This window comes from Solanum tuberosum, unplaced genomic scaffold (assembly GCF_000226075.1).
Source record: "Solanum tuberosum cultivar DM 1-3 516 R44 unplaced genomic scaffold, SolTub_3.0 scf00150, whole genome shotgun sequence".
Taxonomy (NCBI): domain Eukaryota; kingdom Viridiplantae; phylum Streptophyta; class Magnoliopsida; order Solanales; family Solanaceae; genus Solanum; species Solanum tuberosum.
The window spans coordinates 1,373,638-1,396,223 of NW_006239073.1; the positions used below are offsets into that span (position 1 = coordinate 1,373,638).

Genomic DNA, 22,586 nt, shown 5'->3' on the forward strand with positions numbered 1-22,586 from the left:
GTTATGTATAACTAGTGCTTGTATTAGTTATACACTCTATTGTGTATTCAGGAGTGTAGTATTGATACCATGGATTTCTAGGTATTAGTAATGCAAAGAGATTTAATACATGCAGGGGCGGCTCAACGTAATCGAAGGCCTAAAACGAAATTTCAATTGAAGGCCTAAAATCTAAACATTCATATGTGTTTATTTAAAATTTATCTTTCTTACACTTTCCAAATGCAAATTATTACGTAGTATTTTTTTATAAAGATATGATTTTATCAATTTAACATTGAAATTTTTTACTTCACTAAGACAATCATTATATGAATTATAACATATTATATAAGTAATAAGTTGACAAATTTTAAATAAAAATAAGAGTTAGAACATAATGGGGTCAAAGATAATAAAGTAATATAATTTTTTTTAATACTTTTTAAATAATCATTTTTATAATTAAAAAAATTAACACATACTTTATTCTTGGTAAAATTTGAGGGGCCCTAAAATTGGGGGCCTAAGGCATATGCCTTAATTATCAAAGCATAGAGCCCGCACTGAATACATTATCATGGTTAAAGATTCAATTACTCCTCAAAAACACTTTTATATCTTTTCCACTATATTGCGGATGATATTTTTGTAAATAAATATTTTTATACAATTCCTACTATTTTTAATACAACAAACCAAACAATACATAAGAAATAATCTATACATAACTAATGCAATCATAACTAATACAAGCATTACTAATACACTCTACCAAACGACTCCGATATCATGCATGCAAATTGCAATGGTCAACATACAACATTATAAGGACAAGGACATGGTTTTTTTTAAAGGTTAGGCATATGTCGCACCTTACTACATGTGGTAATGTTGCCTTTTTGGTTTAAACCTTATTTTTTGTTGTCCTTTTGGAGTTTTTGCTCTTTTTATTTTTTGCCCTTTTGACTCTGAACTCCTTTTAACAATATAGCTTTTAAAAAATAGTTTTTTAAAAAATAGTAGTTTTTAGAGAGTCAAACTTAAGTAACTTTTAAGATAAAAAATGTAAAGTAGGGAGTACCTAATTTTAACTTGGGAAAAAGCTCAAATATGCTATCAAACTTTTAGAAAAGGCTCATTTATGTCGTTCGTTAAAAAATTGGCTCATCTATGTCATTGTTGTTAAAGAAAAGGCTCATTCATGACATTTTTTAACTCCGATTTTGCAAAATCATTTTTTACACCTCAAACAACTTTTAACACTTTTCAATGGAGTTTTTTTGATCAAATATACTCTTTATGCTTCTTCTTTCTTAAGAACACCAAGGACACATAAAGAACATTAACGATTCCCAAATTTTAAACTTCTTTAATTCTTCACGAAATCACTTCAAATTTCAACAATAGTTTTCCTCTGATCTAGATACCAAAATTCAACATATTGTTGAGTTCGAATTCAGCCTAACTCACAAGACCCACTTGAAATTTCTTCAAAGTTTCAAAATTTCAACATTCTTGGGAGAATTTTATCCACAACTTCAAATCATTTGAAATTTTAAACATAAACTCAAAAACACTAAAGAACAAATATCTAATGTCAAAAATAAATACAAAATACGAATCAAAGCAAATTTTTGAAAATTCTTAGAAGATAAAAAATAATACATTTGATCCAAAAACTTCAATTTAAAAGTGTTAAACTTTTTCTTCTTTGATAAGATTATATAAAGAATTGAGATAATTTTAGAAGTTTTATAACTTATGAGATTTTTATAATTATTATTATGAAAAAACATATAATAGAAAAAATTTAAAATTATATATTCAAATAAAACTTCAATTTGATTTCATGATTTCATATGACATGGCCAAACAACCCCTTATTCGGCTACATGAACATTTTTAACCACTCTCCATTTCTTTTGAAAGAAAAAAAATAAGTATAATGTCGGAAGTTGCACTTGCACGAAAATCAGTCGACGGTGGAATAGTCAACTAACTTTAGCTGAGTATTTGACAGCGTGAGGGATGTCGTCGCTTACGGTGGTCACAGATTCCGGCGAACGAGCTCCGCTTCTTTGTATTTCTTCGCCAGAATTGTCGCACTCGCACCCTAGGGATGGAGAAATAGTCTCTTCGTCCTTGGACGAGATTGCCGTATCAAAACCTACGCTCAGTGATCCCAAACAGCGTTTAGTCTCTCTCGATGTCTTTAGAGGCCTTACCATCGCTGTATGCTTCCTCTGAATTTTCTCTTTCCGATGGCGATGTACTGAGCCGGCCATTTCTAAAGTTTTATTTTATTTTTCGCTGTTTAACCCTCTATGATGATTGATGAAGCCCCTGATCACAGCTTTTCCTGCAAAGCACTATGTCAAAATTATTGGAAGAGAAGAAAACACACCCTTGTACTTTTTTGTGATTTTGCCTGAATTGTGCTTATTTGCACAAACACCACCTAATCAACCAAATCGAATGTTAGAAATTCAATTCTGCAATTTCAATCTACTCTTTGTAGCTGAAAATATCTTCTTGATACTCTTAACTCTTCACCTTTCTCTTCACTAGTGCCTTTTATTTTCGAAGTCAAAGTAATACGGATGATAGGTGCAACCTTTTCTATTGCTAATGCAAAATGCAATTTTTGCGGTTATGTCCAGGAGGGTAGTGGTAGAACTTAACGAAAGATGGGGAATTGAAAATTTCTAACGTGTCTGTTTCTGATTCTAGCATCTATTATAGACTTGTCCTTTCTTTTGATCTTCTTTGTTAAATGATGTGTCTTGAGCGATTTCATGTGCTTTTTTCTCTTTGTTGTTTTACTTACTTTAATCTCCCTCCTTCTCACCTTAGTTTTCTTTATGTGGTTTGTTTGACAGTTAATGATTTTGGTTGATGATGCTGGAAAGGCTTTCCCGTCCATAAATCACTCTCCATGGTTTGGAGTGACCCTTGCTGACTTTGTGATGCCATTTTTCCTCTTTATCGTTGGTGTTTCTGCAAGTTTAGTATTCAAGGTACCATTCATGATCAGTCCTATTCATGATGCTCTTTGTTAGGTAATCCAATTTTTTACGATTCCAACAGTGATGAGACAATCTATTGTTGATGCAGAAAGTTTCCTGCAAACCACAAGCTACAAAGAAGGTCTTACTGAGGACAGTTAAGCTCTTTATTTTGGGAGTAGTCCTTCAAGGTATGACATTTTCTAAGCACCTCACAACCCAAGAGAGAGACTAAAAGAGGAAAAAATAAGAAGATCTTGACCCACAATTATTATTTGCCAAAATGCGTTGTGTACGTAGAAGAGAAATAACTATGTTCAACTTATGCTCTGCCTTCATTTTCTACTTATCAACAACAACATACCCAGTATAATCTCTCAAGCAAGGTCAAGGGAGAGTAGCCCTACCTAGAGAGTAGAGAGGTTGTTTTATCCTCGGCTCAAGGAAAGCCAGATCAAAAAAGATATAACAGAAGTGAAGAATTCATTGAAAATACTATAGAAAGCATGACAATGCATTCTTGAAAAAAAATAGCAACTACAATAAAATAGTGTGATAATCGATGTACAAGAGATAGTAGATAGTAACAAAATTGAAGGACAAGAAACTACAAGAGAAATACAACGACCACTAGTATGGAAGGATAAGCAAGACAACACTCTATTATTTACTAACTTTCTACCCTAATCTGTGTCTTCTACAACCTCTTATCTAAGGTCATGTCATCAATATGCTGCAACTGCGTCATGTCCTGTCTAACCACCTCTCTTCAATACTTTTTTGGCCTATCGCCTACCTCTACCTCTCCTGAAGCTATCCATAATCAACCTCTCACACCTCCGCACGGAGGCATCCATGCATATGCTCTTCACATGCCCTGACCATCTCAGTTAAACTTCATCATTTGTGTGATGAAATGCTAGATCCGATGGAATCAATATGGAAGTCAACACGTAGAGCAAAACATCAACTGCTGGTATTGAAGAAGTAAAGATTAATTATGCAAGGATAAGAAAATATCTAATCCTACTTATGATATATATATATATATTTATAAAACCAACTAACTAACTGCTTAAGTGAGATCTAACTGACTAATATCCTCATAGTTCACTGTATTTACAAGTATGCCACTGTCTTCCACATTATCATTTCAACACCCCTTCAAGCTAGTTGGTGGGAAAACATTCAAAACACCTAGCTTGGATAATCAATGAAAATGTTGAACTCCTCCAAGTCCCTTTGTCAACAAATCTGCCTCTTGCTCAGTTGTTGGAACATACTCTGGATGAACTAGACCCTGCGGCACTTCTCCCTTATAAAATGACAATCTCTATGTGTTTTGTTCTTTCATGAAACACAAGGTTGTTTGCTATCTGCATTGCTGCCTAACTGTCTGTGAGCAACTGAATTGGTGTAGGAACGCTAACTCCAGATACTTGAATAATACCAATAGCCAGATAAATTCTGATACTATTAATACCATGCTTCTATAGTCGGATTCGACTGAGCTTTTTGCCACTGTGTTATGCTTCTTTGACTTCCATTATATTAAAGATCCACCAAACTTCACAAGGTATCCTATCACTTATTTCCTTGAATCTTGGCAGCTTGCTAATCAATATCACAATATGTTGTCAAGGAAGGATCACCTCCTGAAGTTAATAGTCCCAAGTTTATGCTCATTTTTGACATACTTCACCACTCTGTAAGCTGCCTCCAAATAAGACTTCTTTGGCGTCTGCATGAACTAACTCAAGGTCTGAACACTATAGGCTATATCTGGCCTAGTCAGTGTTAAGTAGAGCAGTTTTCCTATCATCTTCTAGTATCCCTTTACATCACTCAATGCTGGATCTTCCCTCATTCCATAATGCTGATCATACTCCAAGCACCAAGCTTGTGAGTTATTGATTCTGTTCCAGTGGTTACAATGCAGGTTTAGATCCTGCCAAGCCTAGCTTAGCTATAAGCTCTGAAGCATATTTTCTTTGGTACAATAGAATCCTCTTCTGGGATTTACACACCTTAAATGCCCAAGAAGTACTTCAAAGTAGCAAGATCCTTGATCTTGAAGGCTTTGTGTAGTTTTTTTCTTGGCCTCTTGCAAAAAAAGCACTGTAAACATCCCTTTGATATAGACTCCAGTTAGGCATAGCAGCGAAGGCGATGACAGCCGTAACTGCCACCATCTTAACAACAAGAGAAAAAGTCTCCTAATAGTCCAACCCCTCCTGTTGGCTATACCCTTTCGCCACAAGCCTTGTGTTGAATCTTTCCACCTCATCAATAGACTTATATTTGATCTTATATACCCATTTGCAATCAATGGAAATCTTTCCTTTGGGCACATCAACCACCTCCCAAGTCTTGTTCTAAACCAAAGTATCTATCTTAGACTGCATGGCAACTGTGAGAAATAAATGAGAAAAAATATAATTGAATTGTGTATCTAAATTGTTACATTGAGACCCTATTTATAGACAATACATTGGAATCCTTTTCCAACTAGGATTCGTATTCCTATTCTTATTCCTATTCCTATTCCTATTCCTATTCTAAGTAGGAATGTATATACTTATTTCTATTCTAACACTCCCTCTCAAGCTGGTGCATACAAATCATATGTACCTAGTTTGTTACAAATGTAATTAATACGCGGACCTGTGAGGGACTTGGTGAAGATATCTGCAAGCTGATCGTTTGACTTCACAAATTTCGTAACAATATCTCTTGAGAGTATCTTTTCTCTGACAAAGTGATAGTCAATCTCAATGTGCTTAGTCCTTTCATGGAACACTGGATTTGATGCGATATGAAGAGCCGCTTGATTATCACACACAAGTTCCATCGGATCAGTTTCGCCAAATTTTAGTTCTCCCAGCAACTGTTTGATCCAAACTAGCTCACAAGTTGCTACCGCGATTGCTCGATATTCTGATTCTGCACTGGATCGAGCAACCACATTCTGTTTCTTACTCTTCCACGACACCAAATTACCTCCTACTAAAACACAATATCCGGATGTCGAACGTCTGTTAGAGGGTGATCCCGCCCAATTAACGTTTGTATATCCAATGATATGCTCATGGCCTTGATCCTGAAAGAGTAGTCCTTTACCGGGAGCTGACTTTATATATCGCAGAATACGAACAACTGCTTCCCAATGACTATCACAAGGGAATCATAAACTGACTTACAACACTCACAGGAAAAGAGATATCAGGTCTAGTCACTGTGAGATAATTCAACTTTCCAACGAGCCGTCTATACCTTTTAGGATTACTAAGTGGCTCCCCCTGTCTTGGAAGGAGTTTAACATTCGGATCCATAGGAGTGTCAATAGGTCTACATCCCATCATTCTTGTCTCCTCAAGAATGTCTAAGGCATACTTGCGTTGAGAAGTAACAATACCTGATCTAGACTGAGCAACCTCAATACCTAGAAAATACTTCAATCTGCCAAGGTCTTTAGTCTGGAAGTGCTTAAAGAGATGTTGCTTCAAATCGGTGATACCATCTTGATCATTACCCGTGATAACAATATCATCAACATAAACAACCAAATAGATACACCGATTTGGTGCAGAAAACCAGGTGGTTGCTCCATATGGACTTCTTCCTCAAGATCACCATGCAGAAATACATTCTTAATATCCAACTGATGAAGAGGCCAATGACGAACGACAACCATAGATAGAAAAAGACGGACATAATGCTATTTGGCCACAGGAGCGAAAGTGTCACTATAATCTAGCCCAAATATCTGAGTATACCCTTTGGCAACAAGGCGAGCCTTAAGTCGATCAACCTGACCGTCTGGACCAATTTTGACGGCATAAACCCAACGACAACCAACAATAGATTTACTTGCAGGAAGGGAGACAAGCTCCCAAGTACCACTCTTATACAAAACAAACATCTCATCAACCATAGTCTGCCTCCATCCAAAATGAGAAAGTGCTTCACCTGTAGTCTTAGGAATGGAAATAGAGGACAAAGACGACACAAAGGCATAATGGGGTGATGACAGACGATGATAACTCAAGAAGGTATAATGTGGGTTAGTATTTCGAGTGTATCGTATACCTTTTTGAAGTGCAAGCAGTTGGCTAGGAGGAGGCAAGTCCACAGTAGGGGGAGAAGATTGGAACATGACATGAATCACAAGGCCTTTACTATCTTACCTCTTCAAATTCCTTAATAGCATGCTCTGTCTAATTCACAAACGTTTGGGACATCCAAGTCTATCCAAACTGCAAAAGATGGTGCCTTGTTTGTCTAGTTTATCCACGTTAGATTGTGAGTTGTGTCAACTTGGGAAACACACTCGTGCTACATTTTCACGTAGTAGTGAGGGTCGTTTAGAGTCTATTTTTTCATTAATTCACTCTGATATTTGGGGTCCTAGTAGTGTCAGTTCCACCTTAGGATTTCATTATTTTGTTAGTTTCATTGATGATTATTCAAGATGTACTTGGGTTTTCTTAATGAAAGATTGTTTTGAGTTATTTTCTATATTCAAAAGTTTCTTTGCTGAAATACAAAATCAGTTTGGTGTTTCTATTCTAACAGCAACAACCCACCTGGGATCAGCCATAGCCTTATCATAGGATTTGGGCTCTAGTTCAGTTGAAATAGCACTCACATAAGCCTGAAAGCTTGCTGAGAGTGAACCCTACCTGAAGATAATTTGATAATGCGTAGGAGCAAGCAGACTTGGCTGAGCCAGGATAGATGATGTCAGATCCAAGCTGTGGAGGCTTGGGATCTCTTGTAGACTTCCTCAACTGAGGTGCTGCAGCAGGAATAGGAGCTGTAGCCTCAACTGGCACATGAATAGGATCTGCAGCAGGCAAAACAATGTCAACTAGCAAGTCAGAACTGACATCAACTAGAAGAGCCAAGTTATGAGCAACAACACCCACTACTAGGAGCAGGAGCGGATTTACGTTGAACCAGATGAACCCCCTTCGTCGAAAAATTACACTATATATATAAAGATTAAAATATTAATTTACGTGTATATATATACTATTGAACCCCCTGAACAAACACCAAAGGCGTAGCTCAGTGGCATTGGGGGTTCAGGAATTCGCTCCACTGCACGCGAGGTTGCGTGTTCGAATCCGGGCAGATGCATTTTTTTATCAGCTTATATTTTAGGCGTTTTAATTTTTTTTTAAAAATAATAATGCAATCAGAAAACGATGTTTAGTTCCAAAAAATTAAAACGCTGATTGGGAATTTAGGATTTATTAGTTTAACCCTTATTTACAAAGTCAAATATTAAAAAACCCTTTTCTTCTTGATTCGATTAGTTTAATCCGACCCGTTTATATCCGACTCGACCCGTTTATTTGTGGATATTATTTACGTGATTAATTTTTTTTGACCCCCCTTGATGAAAATCCTCCCTCCGCCACTGACTAGGAGATCAATATCAGGAGCAGCTGACTCCTCAGGGTGACCTTGCTGCTGAAGAAGCACAGTATCAAGACTGTCCTTTAATTTCAGGAATAAAAAGGATTGTGTTAGGGATGCATTGGAAGTCATTAATTTAAGTATTTAATTATATTTTTAGTTGCTTTATTTATTATTCTAGAATAAGGTTTAGTTTCAGAGTTTCATAAAGATTATGTTAAGTGATAGTTATTAGTTTGGAATAGGATTTAGGTCTCCTACTTTCATAAGAATTAGACTTCCTATTGATGTAATAAGACTCCTATTTAAAGGGGCTTTTGATGAATAAATCAGTAAGTCATAATTAAGCAAAAAGCAAGAGATCGGAGTTCTCTCTTCCATTGAACTCTAAGGTTTCAGTATCCTTTTGAAGAGCTGAAGAGATCGGAGTTCTCTCTTTTAATGAATTCTAAGGTTTCAGCCTCCCTTTAACGAGCTGATTTATATATCACCCTGTGAATCGATCCTTCCCTAAAGATTCATAATAGATTGTTGTTAGCTTGCTTCACCTGCTGAAAAGGGTAAATGTGCTCTCTAAAAGTAACATCTCTGCTAACAAATAGCTTCCTAGCCTTGAACTTTGCTAACAAATAACTTCCTAGCCTTGAACTTATACAATTTGTAAGCCTTCTGAGATGTGAAATAGCCTATATGAACTGCAACAACTATTCTAGGTGAGAACTTGTCCACATTGTTTAGAATGGTCGCAAAGACAAACAACCATCTCCCTTAGATGAGACATACATGGACTACACTTGTGAAAGAACTCATTGGGGAATTCTCCACCTAGAACAACAGAGGGCAATCTATTGATCAAATAGATTGCTGAAAGCATACATTGTTCACAAAAATGCAATGGTATAGTCCCCTGAAACCTCACGGCACAATTTAAAGCACACGTCAAACGACTGACATATGCAAGATTAAAAGGACAACTAGGGTCATAAAGACCAGTTAGAGAGATAAAAGGATAGGGGATTAGCTCGAAAATTCTTTTTGGTTTTGTTTGGATCCCATTAGCTAAAGTAATAACATGAAGAGACTGTGAATAAACAATATATGACAAAAGTAATTTATTACCAGAAATATGATAAATAGTACCTGTGTCCATGACTCACGGTCCAAGGGTACTAGACTGTGAAACACAAGCAAAGGAATTACCTATAACAAAAGTATCAGGCTAAACAATCGAGGCTACTTATGGAGATGTTTGCTTATTTGCTCGACACGGAAGGAACTCATTATATTCCGCTTCAAATAAAGAAAATCCTTGATTACCTGCAGTGTTAGTCTAAGCAATTTGAGCATCCTTGGGTGGTCGACCATACAAGGAATAACATACATCACAAGTGTGTCCAAGCCTATTACAGTGACTACACTCGGGTCGAGATTTTCTAAAATGACCTCCTCCTTGTTAATTCTCCATAAATTGAGATGTTCGATTTTTTGTGATTTGAGATGGGAGAACATAGTAGTCAACAGTTGGTGATGAGACCATAGTGTGTTTGGGAGATGTGACAAGATGAAGTAAATGAGAGAATAGTTTATCAATTGTAGGAATCGTACGACTAGCCAAAATTTGATCACACACTAAATCAAGGTGAGTAGGAAGTCCAACAAGTGTAAGAACTATAAACAACATGTGTCTTTGCTTCTGTGATTTTTCAACGTTCATAGTGGCTGATATCAACCTCTCAAATTCCTCTATGACGACTTGAACTTGTCCGAAGTAAGTAGACATACTTGATACTTGATTCTTGTTTCTTTAAGTTGGTCATCCGAGACATCATATCATAAAAACGAGATATGTCATTATTGTATAAAGCGTGAGCCTTTTCCCAAACTGAATAACATGTCTAGAATGGGCGAAACAAGGGCATCAACTTGGAACCAATAAATCGCCACAAGAAACTACATAGTTGAGCGTCAACCTTCTCCCGATGTGTTTTGGACTTTTCATCTACCTCACTAGCCTTTGCCTTTTCATCTATGTCATTAAGTCATCTTGAATACCTTGACCCTTGCACCACAACTCAATTGATGAAGCCAAGCTAAATAATTTGAACTTCCCATTAACAGTTTTGAAGTTATCATAGGGCTTGCACTTCTAATTCCCGTGTTTTTTGGAGCTAAAAATATCACATCCGAGAGTCCTGAAGGATGGAAGAAAGTTCTATCCAAGAATCTGACAGAGGGTATATATCAGGATTTCTTGGTAAATTTCCCTGGAAAAAGATCTGGTACACTGCAGTCTCCAAACAAACTCTGAGTGTGAGAAAAAAAAATCAGAGAAGTAAGTTGGAAAAGAAATGAAATCACCGATATCAAAATGTTCACTGAAAACAGTGTTCTGATGGCCGTAATGAGAACGTATGTAGATGGGTATCCTCGAAATTTTGCCGGCGAACACAACAACAAAAAAAATAAATTGTCAAAAGTTGGCTGGAATATCTCGCACGCACCGGCACATGAACTCATGCGCTCACTGGAACCCTAGTATCTGCCGGCGCATGACACATTTGCTGCCGGAAAACTTGACTGGGCTTTAGTCGTGGGGGCTTGCTGAATCTGATGGTAGTGTTGGTTTTCGCGCACACTCACCGAAAGAGGGATGATGCAAGACAACTGGTATAGTCACCGGAATAAGCCGCTTGGTGACTGCTTCATGGTTTTTTCTTTTCTCGGATATCTCTCACAAATACTCTGATACCATGTGAGAAATAAAGACTTGGAAAAATATTATTGAATTGTGTATTATACATTATTACAGTGAACTCTATTTATAGAGATTACAGTACGATCCTTTTCCAAGTAGGACAATGTACACAATCCTATCCCTATTTCAATTCTAACACGGTGAAATAGTGCAGATATGGGCAAGCTGGCTGGAAGATCACTTTTATAAAAAATAATGCCCTATTCACATAAGCACATCATACTTACCATGTTGAATAAAATACAGAAGTCTTACTGTCTCAACTACACTTGCAAACGAGTCAAGCTTGCTCAGAATTTCATGCTCAACATGGCTCAAAATAAACAACAGCGTATAATTTGGCTTAGTACAGCTTTTTGGTCGTCTATGTTGTTTGCTTAATCAGACCCTCGAGGCCCCTTACAGGCTTACTAAACACAAGAGACTCATTCATTTGACAACAAAATAAGGATTGAAATAATCATACGAGTTTTGAGATTTGAGGTTGAAGTCATTGTTGTGAAAGACTGAAACCAAGCTTATGTTGTGGTATTGCTTGGGCAAAAGCATTGATGAGTATGATGATGTGGATGGAAAATTGTGGCAAAAACTAGTAAGTATAATGAACTTAACCATGAACGAGGGTGGTGGTGGGTGCACACTGTACAACAATCAACCCTGGTGGACTTATTCGAACTAGGATCCTCTATTTGGATGGCATTGATAATCCATATATTATTGACTATCAAGGCCATATATTATTGATTATCGAAGAGTTATTTGCCAATGAAACTTTTTGCTGACTTCGTCAAAATTAAGATTATGATTTAATATTTATTGCTTTGACAAAACACAAGGATGAAATTTGCTGAGAGGTAACACCTGGAGGAAAAAGGGATCAGTTGCTTCTGTCCTGTGTGAACTGAAAATTTGACATCATGAGCTTCTGTTATTATTAGATTATTAGATATTCTGGCAAAGTAAAAGGCCTTCCTTATCTAAATTGTTCCATCAACTGCATGTAAACTCACATATGTTACAAGTCATTGAATCACTCATTCTTAGGTGGGTATTTCCACGGCCGCAACAACCTGAGTTATGGAGTTGATATTGCTAAAATTAGATGGATGGGAGTGTTACAGGTACTTTGTGTGACAATGGCTTGTGTTCCTTAATTGATTATTTCCTGAAGTTGTATTCCCTGGCCGTCTTCTATACTCTTAGGTAGATCAAAACCTTTAATTTTAGTTGATTCAAGTTTCTATACATCCTACCATTACTCTATTTGCTTTTCTGTTGTAGAGGATTTCCATCGGTTATTTATTTGCTTCAATCCTGGAAATTTGGTTTGCCAATGATTATCCTGTTGATTCATCAAAGGCATTTATCAGGAGATACTTCTTCCAAGCGTAAGTATACCTTTTGAGAGTCTGGATCATCTGCTGTTATGTTCATTCATGGTTTATTTTAATCTTTCTGTTGGGGATTCACATGGTTGAAGTGTTCATTCATGGTTTATTTTTATCTTTTGTTGGCGATTCACATAGTTGAAGTGGTTGTTTTTCTTAATCATGTCTTCCTATGTCAAGAATTTCACACGTATCCCTTCAAGATTTTTGTAGTGCTTGAAATTTTGTGGTCGCAGCAGAATATTTATCCTTAAGCATGTGTATGAACTAGTACCCTTGATAGCTGTAAATGATATTACTACTACTTGTCCTGTGGAAAAAGATCTATGATACTCCAAAGAGTTCATGAAGTGCAACATTACCAGTTTCAAAAAAAAAGGAGGAGGAGTTCATGAAGTGCATAACAATATTCTAGTGATTCAAATGGCTATCCATCAGTTACTGGGAATACAGCTGGTTGACATTTGTTCTCTTCCTATGCTATTTCTACTTCTTATATAGCAGTCCTTTGACCTGATCAGTCAAATGAAATTTTCATCCCTTAGCATTGTGCTTATTGGAATTAAATGCAGGTTAAGCAAAACTTATTAAATTTTTCGGTGGATATGTGTTGGCTGATGGAGGATTTCCAAGAAGATATTCTTGTCATCAAAGATGTGATCCTCTAAGATGAGAAGATATTCTTCATATCAAGATATGATCCTCTAAGATCTTAGTATAATTGTGGTAATCTAGAATATCATATCTCTGATTCTTTCTCTTAATGTAAAGATTTAGGTGATTCTATTCCACAATCTTTTATGTATATATAAAGCCATGTACATGACATAGAAAAATATGAATGAAATTATTCAATAATCTTATTCCACACTTTTTCAGATTTGTTCCACTTGTTCTTGGTCTACAAACAATCATAATAACACGAAAGCCAATAAATAATTACTAACTATCCGAATTACTAATAATTCTATCAACCCTAGATCATACCCATGATCCCAATATCCAAATTACTGTTTTTCCCACCATAATTCTCAGATCAAGCTCTTCCCATCGATAATTTTCCATTAGATTACGTTCTACGAATCGAAAAATGGATTAGGTGAGTGAAAATATTACCTGTAGCCTCAAGATTGGTGGAAAACTGTCAAGAAAAGCCCTTCGTTCATTCCTTAGCTCTCAAGTTTGAAAATTACAGAATAAAATGTTTTTGGGGTTTATTTCTGAGTTTAAGTCGCGTCTGCCCCGCCTCGGCGGCACCTACCCCACTACAGTGGCCCCGCCCTGGAGGTAGAATCCCTCCTCTGCGGCTTTCACGGAACCAGTGAGCAAAATTAAGAATTTCAAACCCCCATTTCACAACACACTTTCCACCAACGACACTCAAAAACTACCCGTTCATTCTAAGATCGATTTCGGGAGTTTTACTCGCCCAAATTCAATTTTGTAAAGTCGTACGGGTTCCTTAACAAATTATCTATCTATTGATGTGATCAAATTCATAATTAGATAACCCAATTGTTACCACATTTCCCTAGACCTTAATGACTCTGATTTCATCCAAATCTAGACTGGGTTGGGAAATCCCTAGTTACTACGAAAAAGTTTTTCGACCCAAAATTTTTCCCCGCTGGCTTTTCTATAACGACGGAACCCGATCGTTACAATACATACCAATTTGCCTATCCCTGAGTGACAAACTTAGGAAAAATAGGCTAAGAAAGGAATGGAGTAGTACTTGAATCTACGAACAATTAGAGATACTTGTCTCACATGTCATTCTCAGTTTCCCAAGTAGCTTCCTCAACGAGACGATGCTTCCATTGAACTTTCGCGGACTTAATCTCCTTGGTCCTCAACTTTTGGACATCACAATCAGGAATTGCAATCGTTTCCTCCTCATATTGGAGGTCTTTGTCTAACACAATTGAGTCTTCTTTAATGATATAATACCCGTCACCATGGTATCTTTTCAACATGGATACATGAAATACCGGATAAACTCCCGATAGGTTAGGAGGCAAAGCCAATCTATACGCTACCGGTCCTACACATTCAAGAACCTCAAAGGGACAAATGTATCGCGGACTTAGTTTTCCCTTCTTGCCAAATCCCATCACCCCTTTCATGGGTGATACCTTAAGAAGAAAATTCTCACCAGTTTGAAATGCCATGTCTCTTACCTTATGATCTGCATACTTCTTCTGTCTACTCTGGGTTGTGAAGAGCTTAGCTTGAATACGCCTAACTTTATCTTGATCATCTTTCACTAAATCAACCACCAAAGGTTTCACATCTCCAGCCTCAAACCATCCGATGGGTGATCTATATCCCCTACCATATAATGCCTCAAATGATGCCCTATCAATGCTGGAGTGATAACTATTATTATAAGAGAACTCACACAAAGTTAAGAACTTATACCAATGTCCTCCAAAATCAATCATACATTCCCTCAACATGTCCTCTAACACTTGAATATTCCTCTCCGAATGCCCATCCGTCTGCGGATGAAAAGCGGTGCTGAAAGTGAGTTATGTGCCCAATTCATCATGTAATTTCCTCCAAAACATAGAATTAAATTGCGTACCATGATCTGAGATGATAGAAAGGGGCACCCCATGCAATCTCACTATCTCTTGCATATACACCTTGGCCAATTGTTCAACATTATAATCTATCCTTACCGGAATAAAATGGTCTAACTTAGTCAATCTATCAACCACTACCTAAATAAAATAAAACTTCCCCAAGGTCTTGGGAAGACCAACTAAAAAATCCATGGCTACTCTTTCCCACTTCCATTCCAGAATTGGCATTCTTTGAAGCAAACCTACAGGCCTTTGATGTTTATACTTCACTTGTTGACAATTTTGACACTTGCCCACAAACTCCGATATATCCTTCTTCATGCCCGACCACCAATAAATTCTCTTCAAGTTTCAGTACATCTTGGTCACATCCTGATGAATGGAATATCGCGAACCATGGGACTCTATCAACAACTTTTGAATCAAGTCACCAACTCGAGGAACACAAAGTCTTCCTTTAAAACTAAGTACATCTTCCTCATGAAGACTGGTCTCTTGTGCCTTACCAATTGCAGTCTTTTTCTTAAGTTCATCTAAACTTTCATCCTCAAATTGCCTGGCCTTGATCTCTTCCATAAACGTGGCCCTTACTTCAATGCTAGTTAACACCCCACCTATTTCTGAGATGCCCAATTGCATGAATTTAGACTCCAAGGTCTGAATTTCCTTGGCCAAATGTTGTCTAGTTACACTCAAGCAAGCTAAACTACCCATATTTACCGCCTTTCGACTCAAAGCGTATGCCACTACATTAGCCTTAATCAAAACTGAAGATCTGCATTCCATATAAGCTCTCCACCACTGTTTGGCCTCACCTTGAAGTTGAACCCCATGCTGATGGACAATTCCCAACTTATGCAGCCTCTCGTAACAATATACGATGAACTCATACACATCCTCACTCTCGTAACCATGGAACACAGGCGGCTTCAACTTCAAAAACTTGGTCAACATCTCATGTTCTTTACCAGTCATAACAGGACCCAATAAAGGACGAAAGAAAGTATCATTACCTACATTCCCTCCCACCTTGGGGATAGTGATAGCAATAGGAGGATTGGCGGGAGCTTGAGTTGCTTGAACAGAAGGAAGCACTCCAGGACCAACCAACCCTTTCAAGAATGATATGATTTGTTGAGGTAACACTGGGTCTATGGGAGGAACATCGGTAGTCTCAGCCTGTACCTCTTCCTCTTGTCCAACCTCCTCAACATTTTCAACCTGAATATTCTCCTCTATATCTTCATGATGTACGAGAGGGGCGTCATTTTCGGGGGCATTTTAGACCGGTACCCCATCTCTAGAAGACTCCACTCTTACTCGGACTCTACCCCTAGCTCTTCCTATACCCATGCCTCGACCGCGACCTCTCGCTGCAGATTCCTCAGTTGGAGCATTGACGGGAGCTACAGGCCTGACACCGTTGAATCTAGTGTTAACCATCTGCGAACACAAGAGTGAATGAGGTTAGATACCAATTCGAATAGACATATACCAATTAGAATCAAGTTATAGCACAAATATAGACAAGAGAAAATAGAGTGATTTCCTAAAGTCCTATAGCCTCTAATTAAAAAGTACAGACATCTCTGTACCATTCCGCAAGATACCGTCGTGATACAAACTTTGTCGCGACCCCGATCGTCGTAATTGGCACCCACAGTAATCTTCCGGTGGGAGAACCATTTATACTAAATACCCAATCCACATAATCAAAATAATAAGGCATTTAAGTTACAGAAGCAAGTTAAATGCTAAAGAAATAATAGAGTTCCCTTAAACTCCAAACAAAAGTCTAATAATAATAAACTAACATTGCGGAAGTAATGCCTAGAACCTGAAAGTCAATGTACCAAAACATCTCACAATGAACCAAATTCTAAACAAGAAGGGTTACAAACCCAAACTAATGAACTAACACCTAACTAGAAAGTCTATGTCTGAAATGTGGACAAAGATGAAAGAAGAACTCAGGGCAGCCTGGAAGAACTGGCTCACCTTTGAATTCGATCGACGATGAGTGATCTTCTAAACGAGGTATGTTAGTAGCCGCCTGAAGATGCCCTGTACCCAACAAAGAAAGAGCAAGTGCAATATCAGTACACAACCACAGTGTACTGGTAGGATCACGCGACTATTCCACTAAGTGCAACATACATCGGCCATTACAACAATATAATCACATGCATATATCGAACATAGACAATATTATCAACATTTTATGAACAATGTATGGTTTCACATTACTCAAGATACATAATTATATCAAATCATTGGTCCTCTCATGGAACCCAAACCCAAACTGTTTTCATACCGAAACGTGGTACCCAATCTAATGTTTATGCCGGAATGTGGCAACCGATCCAAGTTCGTGTGTCGCAACGCAACACCCGATCCATTGAACAAGCCACAATCACAACCACACGTATATTCTCAAGATCATACAATTACGTCATGATTTTATGGCATTCATCATTCCTCTATCTCATTTACAACAAGTGTGATCAATAATGCAACATTCGCATACATACACATATTATAATGAAGGAAGAACAAATATATATCACATAATCATGAAATCACAACCGTCACCTACCTCAAACAAAGTTTGAATCCCCTAAGAAACTTGATTCTTTCCTTTCCAGATTCGTTCCGCTTGTTCTTGGTCTACAAACAATCAAAATAACACGAAAATCAATAAGCAATTACTACTTACCCGAATTACTAACAATTTTATCAACCCTAGATAATACCCATGATCCCAATATCCAAATTAGGGATATGTTTTCCTATTGCACATTTTCCTGAGACATGGTACAATACATGATGACCCTTTCAGCTTTTTGCTTGTCCAGATATATGGGTCTATGCAATTGTATGATGTTCGTAATTGTTATGAGGAATGATGAGATCCCAGATCTGATCAATTATGTCTTTATGCCAATTTGAAAATTGCAAAATAATGCTATTTGAGAAGCTTCTCTTTTTTATGCTAATATGCTTCTCAATACGCAGGCTGGCTGGAATCTTAATTGGTTTGTCGTACCTGATTTTGGTATATGGCCTCTATGTTCCAGACTGGTTCTTTGAAATATCCAGTCTTAACATGGAATCACGATCACCAGTTTCAGGATATGGATCGAGTACTCAAACTGTAAGAATCTTTTTGAAGAGCTTCAAGATTTTAGTGTTCTCTGGTTTACTCTATCTGGTGGCTATTAAACTCTATTCCTTTTCAGCACCATACATCTGCTAAATTGTCACTCTACATGCCTTACTTTAAGTTCCCTAGAAGTCTGACACTTCAGTAAATTAATGTGGGGTTATTTTGGGAGGTCAGCATGCTTGGTTTAAGAGAGAAAGTGAAGCCACATTTCAGGGTCACAGATTGAGGCACTCTTGATCTTACTTTAGGTCATGAATCTATTTTTAACAGGTTAACTGTGGAGTGAGGGGCAGTCTCAAGCCTCCTTGCAATGTTGTTGGTCTGATTGATAGGCTTCTTCTTGGTGAAAAACACCTTTATCAACGTCCTGTCTACAGAAGAACCAAGGTTCTTTATGAGCTTAATTGTCATGTTCAAAATCTGATTTTGTGGATTTGAACTTTACATCTCTATTCTCATTGTTTTTCTCTTATAATTTCTGTGGATAGGAATGCAGTGTCAACTCTCCTGATTATGGACCTCCACCATCAAATGCACCTGGATGGTGCCTTGCTCCATTTGACCCTGAAGGAATCTTAAGGTAGATATCCTCCTTGCCCCATATACACTTTCTCAGCAGATTGCATCTTGTTTAGTTTTATTAGCTAAAGCCTAGTTACATACAATTAGAAACAACTTTCTTTTGTGAGTTGATTTACTTTTCTCGAGGTACTAATTCATGAAGGCTGATTACTCAATCTCTCACTTCATTATGCAATGTATAAAGTAACATATCTTTTGCTGTACCATTTGTTTTACATAGGATTAGTGCTTAAATCAACCAAAGACTACACAATATTTTAAGAATGATTGGAAATTCCTGTTTCTTTTTTATGTTGAATCAAATTATGTTCCTTTGTTTTACTTTAATTGCTTCCAGCTCATATTTTTCTATTTCTTCATTGAAACTATTCAGTTCTTTGATGGCAGCCATTACGTGCCTTGTGGGCTTGCATTTTGGCCACATTCTTGTGCATGTTCAAGTAAGGAAGACATGATACCTTTTTGAAATATTTGCTAACTATAGAATTGCTTCTTGTTTTTGTGTATTCTCTTTCTCATATTTATACATCTTTGCTATAGGATCACCTGCAGAGGGTAATCTTTTGGTCCGTATTTTCTGTATTTCTAACACTTGCAGGATATGTATTGGAGCTTGCAGGTATGCTGTTTTATTGATGACAGTGGGTTGAATTTTGTTTTTACAATATGTTTGCTTTATAGCTGACACTCACATCACATTTTTTATGTTCCAGGTGTTCCTCTTTCTAAACCGCTTTACACATTGAGCTATATGTTCATCACGGCTGGAGTATCCGGTTTGCTCTTAGTAGTTCTTTATTACATTGTGAGCCTGACTAGATTCTTTGGTTATCTTCTCTTTTTATGAGATAATCCTTTTGTGATATTAATTTTACGAAAAATGATATGTACCGAAACAGAGGAATTTTCTTGCATTGAAATTTGGCAGAATGAATAATAAGCAAGATGCCCAAGAGAGGCCACCAGAAATGAGCATTGATGATATTAACATACTATATCAGATACTCTGCTTAATGAAGAAGTGACTGCTAGGTTAATAAATGGAATCAAACTGAAGTTCACAACATGAGAGTACTTTTAATTTCCTTGAGTGTTACAGAGTTTATAAAAGATCTGTTCGTGCAAATACCAGGGTTGTCAATATTATTTTCATTGTTGACTATTTTGTTGGTAATAGTTGATAAAAATATGGTAGACTCAAACTGTGCAATCATTATTAAGGGAAACATATATTTGGTCATGATGCATTACGGTCTAGTGTCTAACTGAAAGCACATACGTTTATATATTCGCTAAAGCAATGTATGATCTGCAGTCTGGACTTCCAAATTTAATTAGATGGCTGTCTGGAAGATTGCAAGATATGGTACCAAATAATGAAAAGCAGAATTACATGGGGATTTTCCTGGGGATTAGTATGAAAATCCGCATGAAACTTATTTTCCTGCAAATTTTCATACTAATCCCCATGTAATTCGCACTTTTCTTGTAGTGTTTCCTGATACTTTTATGTATCCGTCAAGTCTAGTAATTGCTTTCCTAAGTAAGAAAGATATTCCCTTAATCTTTTACATCATTAGAGGAAAATGATGATATTACTGATCTAGGGCATGAAATTAATTTGTGTTCTCTATCTGGCCGGTGCAGGTTGATGTCAAATGTTTTCAGAAGCCAATGATACTATTTCAGTGGATGGGAATGAATGCTCTCATCCTATATGCTTTGGCTGCTTGTGACCTCTTTTCTGGGGCACTGCAAGGTTTCTATTTGTATTCACCCGAAAACAACTTGGTAATCATCTTCTTTCCATTAAATGTTAGTTCCTCTAGTAAACTTACTCATCTCCTGAGGAGCTATTTCTGATAATTGCAACGCTCTGCTCCACGAACCTGCTTTTGGCAACAGTGTTTGTGGAAGATCATTAGTGACAGGTGTGACAGAGAGAACCACATTAAGAGAGAGAGAGAGAGAGAGACTCGAGATAGACAATATCCCTGGAAATGAGATTGGGATTTAGAATTTGGCCTTTTATGAAGGCTTAGTTTAACCTACTAATCTATATATGACAGGCATCAGAAAACAGTGAGCAGAGCACATCAAAGATATTTCTGTTTTTGTATCCTAATGGATAAATTAGTAGTATGAATTTGGAGGATTCTTGGTAAAATGAGTACTCTGGAGGAAGGAGGGGGGGGGGGGGGGGGCATTTGAAACTGGGGCCCCTTTCCCATGGTTACGATTAAAATTTGTGAATGATAAAATTTTGAGAAAAATTGAACTATGATTTTTAAAAACATCAAGGGTCTTGTCACAACAATAGACAATGATGGCCTAAAGAAGAAAAAATATTTAAGGAGAATAGAGATGGTGTTAATGGTGGGTGTGGGGTGGGGGAGGGGGGGGGGGGGGGGGGGGGGGGTGTCATTTGAAACTGGGACCTCTTTACCAGTTGAACTAGTTCTGATTACCCTTCAAGTACTCTGCACCTCTCCCCTCTCCCCATTTGTTGTGGTTTTCTTCAGCCCTCAGGTAGTGCAGTGATATTTTATGGTGTCATTCACTTAATAACTTTCATACTTGTATATTCTCCTCAAGTCGCTTTATATTCAATTTTTTTCTTGTTAACAACAGTCTCTCCATTTTTTGTGCAAGAGACATAATCACATAGTATCATTTTCTAGCACATTCACTGCTTCATTTAGGTTTCCAAGTTTGTTTAATGCATACTCTTAGGTGCTTTTAGAGATTTACAGATAGTAACTATATCAAATGATGCTTCTCGTCAGATCTGAAGTTACAAATAAAATGGCATGTAGGTTGACATTACAGAAAGGTTCATTCAAGCAGCATTTAATTCAAAGAAGTGGGGTACCTTGGTATTTGTGATGCTTGAGATATTGTTTTGGGGTTTGGTTGCTGGATTCCTTCATGCAAAAAAGGTTTATATAAAGCTATGAAGTTGCTGATGTGAATGCTTTTGCGTTGTGTGGTGCCTCTCTTGATCATGCCCAGTATTTCAAAAGAATGCATTCAGTGAGTCCTTCAGCAGCAAATCCAGAAGATTTGAGATTCTCAACTCATAGCATTGAACTTTACTATCCTTGTGGCATGTATATATCTGCGGACAATATTACATAGGAGATTATGAACAGTTTCCAGCTTTCTCCTTGTGTAGTTGTGGCATTAAAATTTGCTTCGAGGATATCTACTTAGTCCAGTCACAAATGACAGCACGTTGTAAACTTGTAATGTCATATTTAATTCTCTTTGTTGATCTTCCTTTCTATTACGGTATTACCCAGTTCCTAGCTGGTCTTGACATAGAATGAAGTTAATCGTGGACACCACATTATATATATATATATATATATATTCTCCTTTTCTGTTCTTTATGCGGGTGGAGTGGCCGGGAAGCAGGTAGAATGAACTATGAAGAATGCTCTTCTTATTAGCAGCGCCTTTTCCCCTCTAATCTCTATTATAGAGAGAGGCCCTGTTCTTGAACTTTGCAAATTCATTTACCATGAAGAATCAGAGATTATAACTTGGACCCAGTTAATACATTCATAATCCTCTAATTAGCGAGTCTGATATAGGGCATAAGCACAAGTTATAATGCGAGACAAAATTAACCATGGGAATTTTATCAAGGCTGTCTGGATTGCTTCTGTTTCTGTTACTAGATAATCCGTTTGC

At 37.2% G+C, this 22,586-nt stretch overlaps 1 protein-coding gene across 5 annotated transcripts; it reads left to right on the forward strand.

Annotated features, from left to right (window-relative positions):
• Positions 1-1,903: 1,903 nt before the first annotated feature.
• On the forward strand, positions 1,904-22,209 carry LOC102583316 (heparan-alpha-glucosaminide N-acetyltransferase-like). Of its 5 annotated transcripts, none has more exons than XR_367660.2 (13): positions 1,904-2,214; positions 2,862-2,999; positions 3,097-3,178; positions 12,211-12,287; positions 12,448-12,554; positions 18,158-18,296; positions 18,579-18,695; positions 18,797-18,888; positions 19,278-19,330; positions 19,431-19,509; positions 19,604-19,695; positions 20,538-20,681; positions 21,707-22,209. XR_367660.2 is itself a non-coding variant. In XM_006352758.2 (13 exons), the coding sequence occupies exons 1-13, from the start codon at positions 2,011-2,013 to the stop codon at positions 21,680-21,682; spliced, it is 1,344 nt and encodes a 447-aa protein (XP_006352820.1). In that variant the 5' UTR covers positions 1,904-2,010; the 3' UTR covers positions 21,683-22,209. The 5 variants fall into 5 exon arrangements, 4 of the variants coding, with proteins under 4 accessions (XP_006352820.1, XP_006352819.1, XP_015166568.1 ...); XM_006352758.2 differs by having other exon boundaries at positions 19,264-19,330; positions 21,677-22,209; XM_006352757.2 differs by having other exon boundaries at positions 19,264-19,330.
• The last annotated feature ends 377 nt before the right edge of the window (positions 22,210-22,586 follow it).

Bases quoted from the DNA above. Each gene is read 5' to 3' on its own strand.
- LOC102583316 (XM_006352757.2), top strand. From the start codon at position 2,011: ATGTCGTCGCTTACGGTGGTCACAGATTCCGGCGAACGAGCTCCGCTT. The intron at 19,331-19,430 runs GTAAGGAAGACA...TCTTTGCTATAG, and splicing joins ACATTCTTGTGCATGTTCAA to GATCACCTGCAGAGGGTAAT. The intron at 20,682-21,706 runs GTAATCATCTTC...AATGGCATGTAG, and splicing joins ATTCACCCGAAAACAACTTG to GTTGACATTACAGAAAGGTT.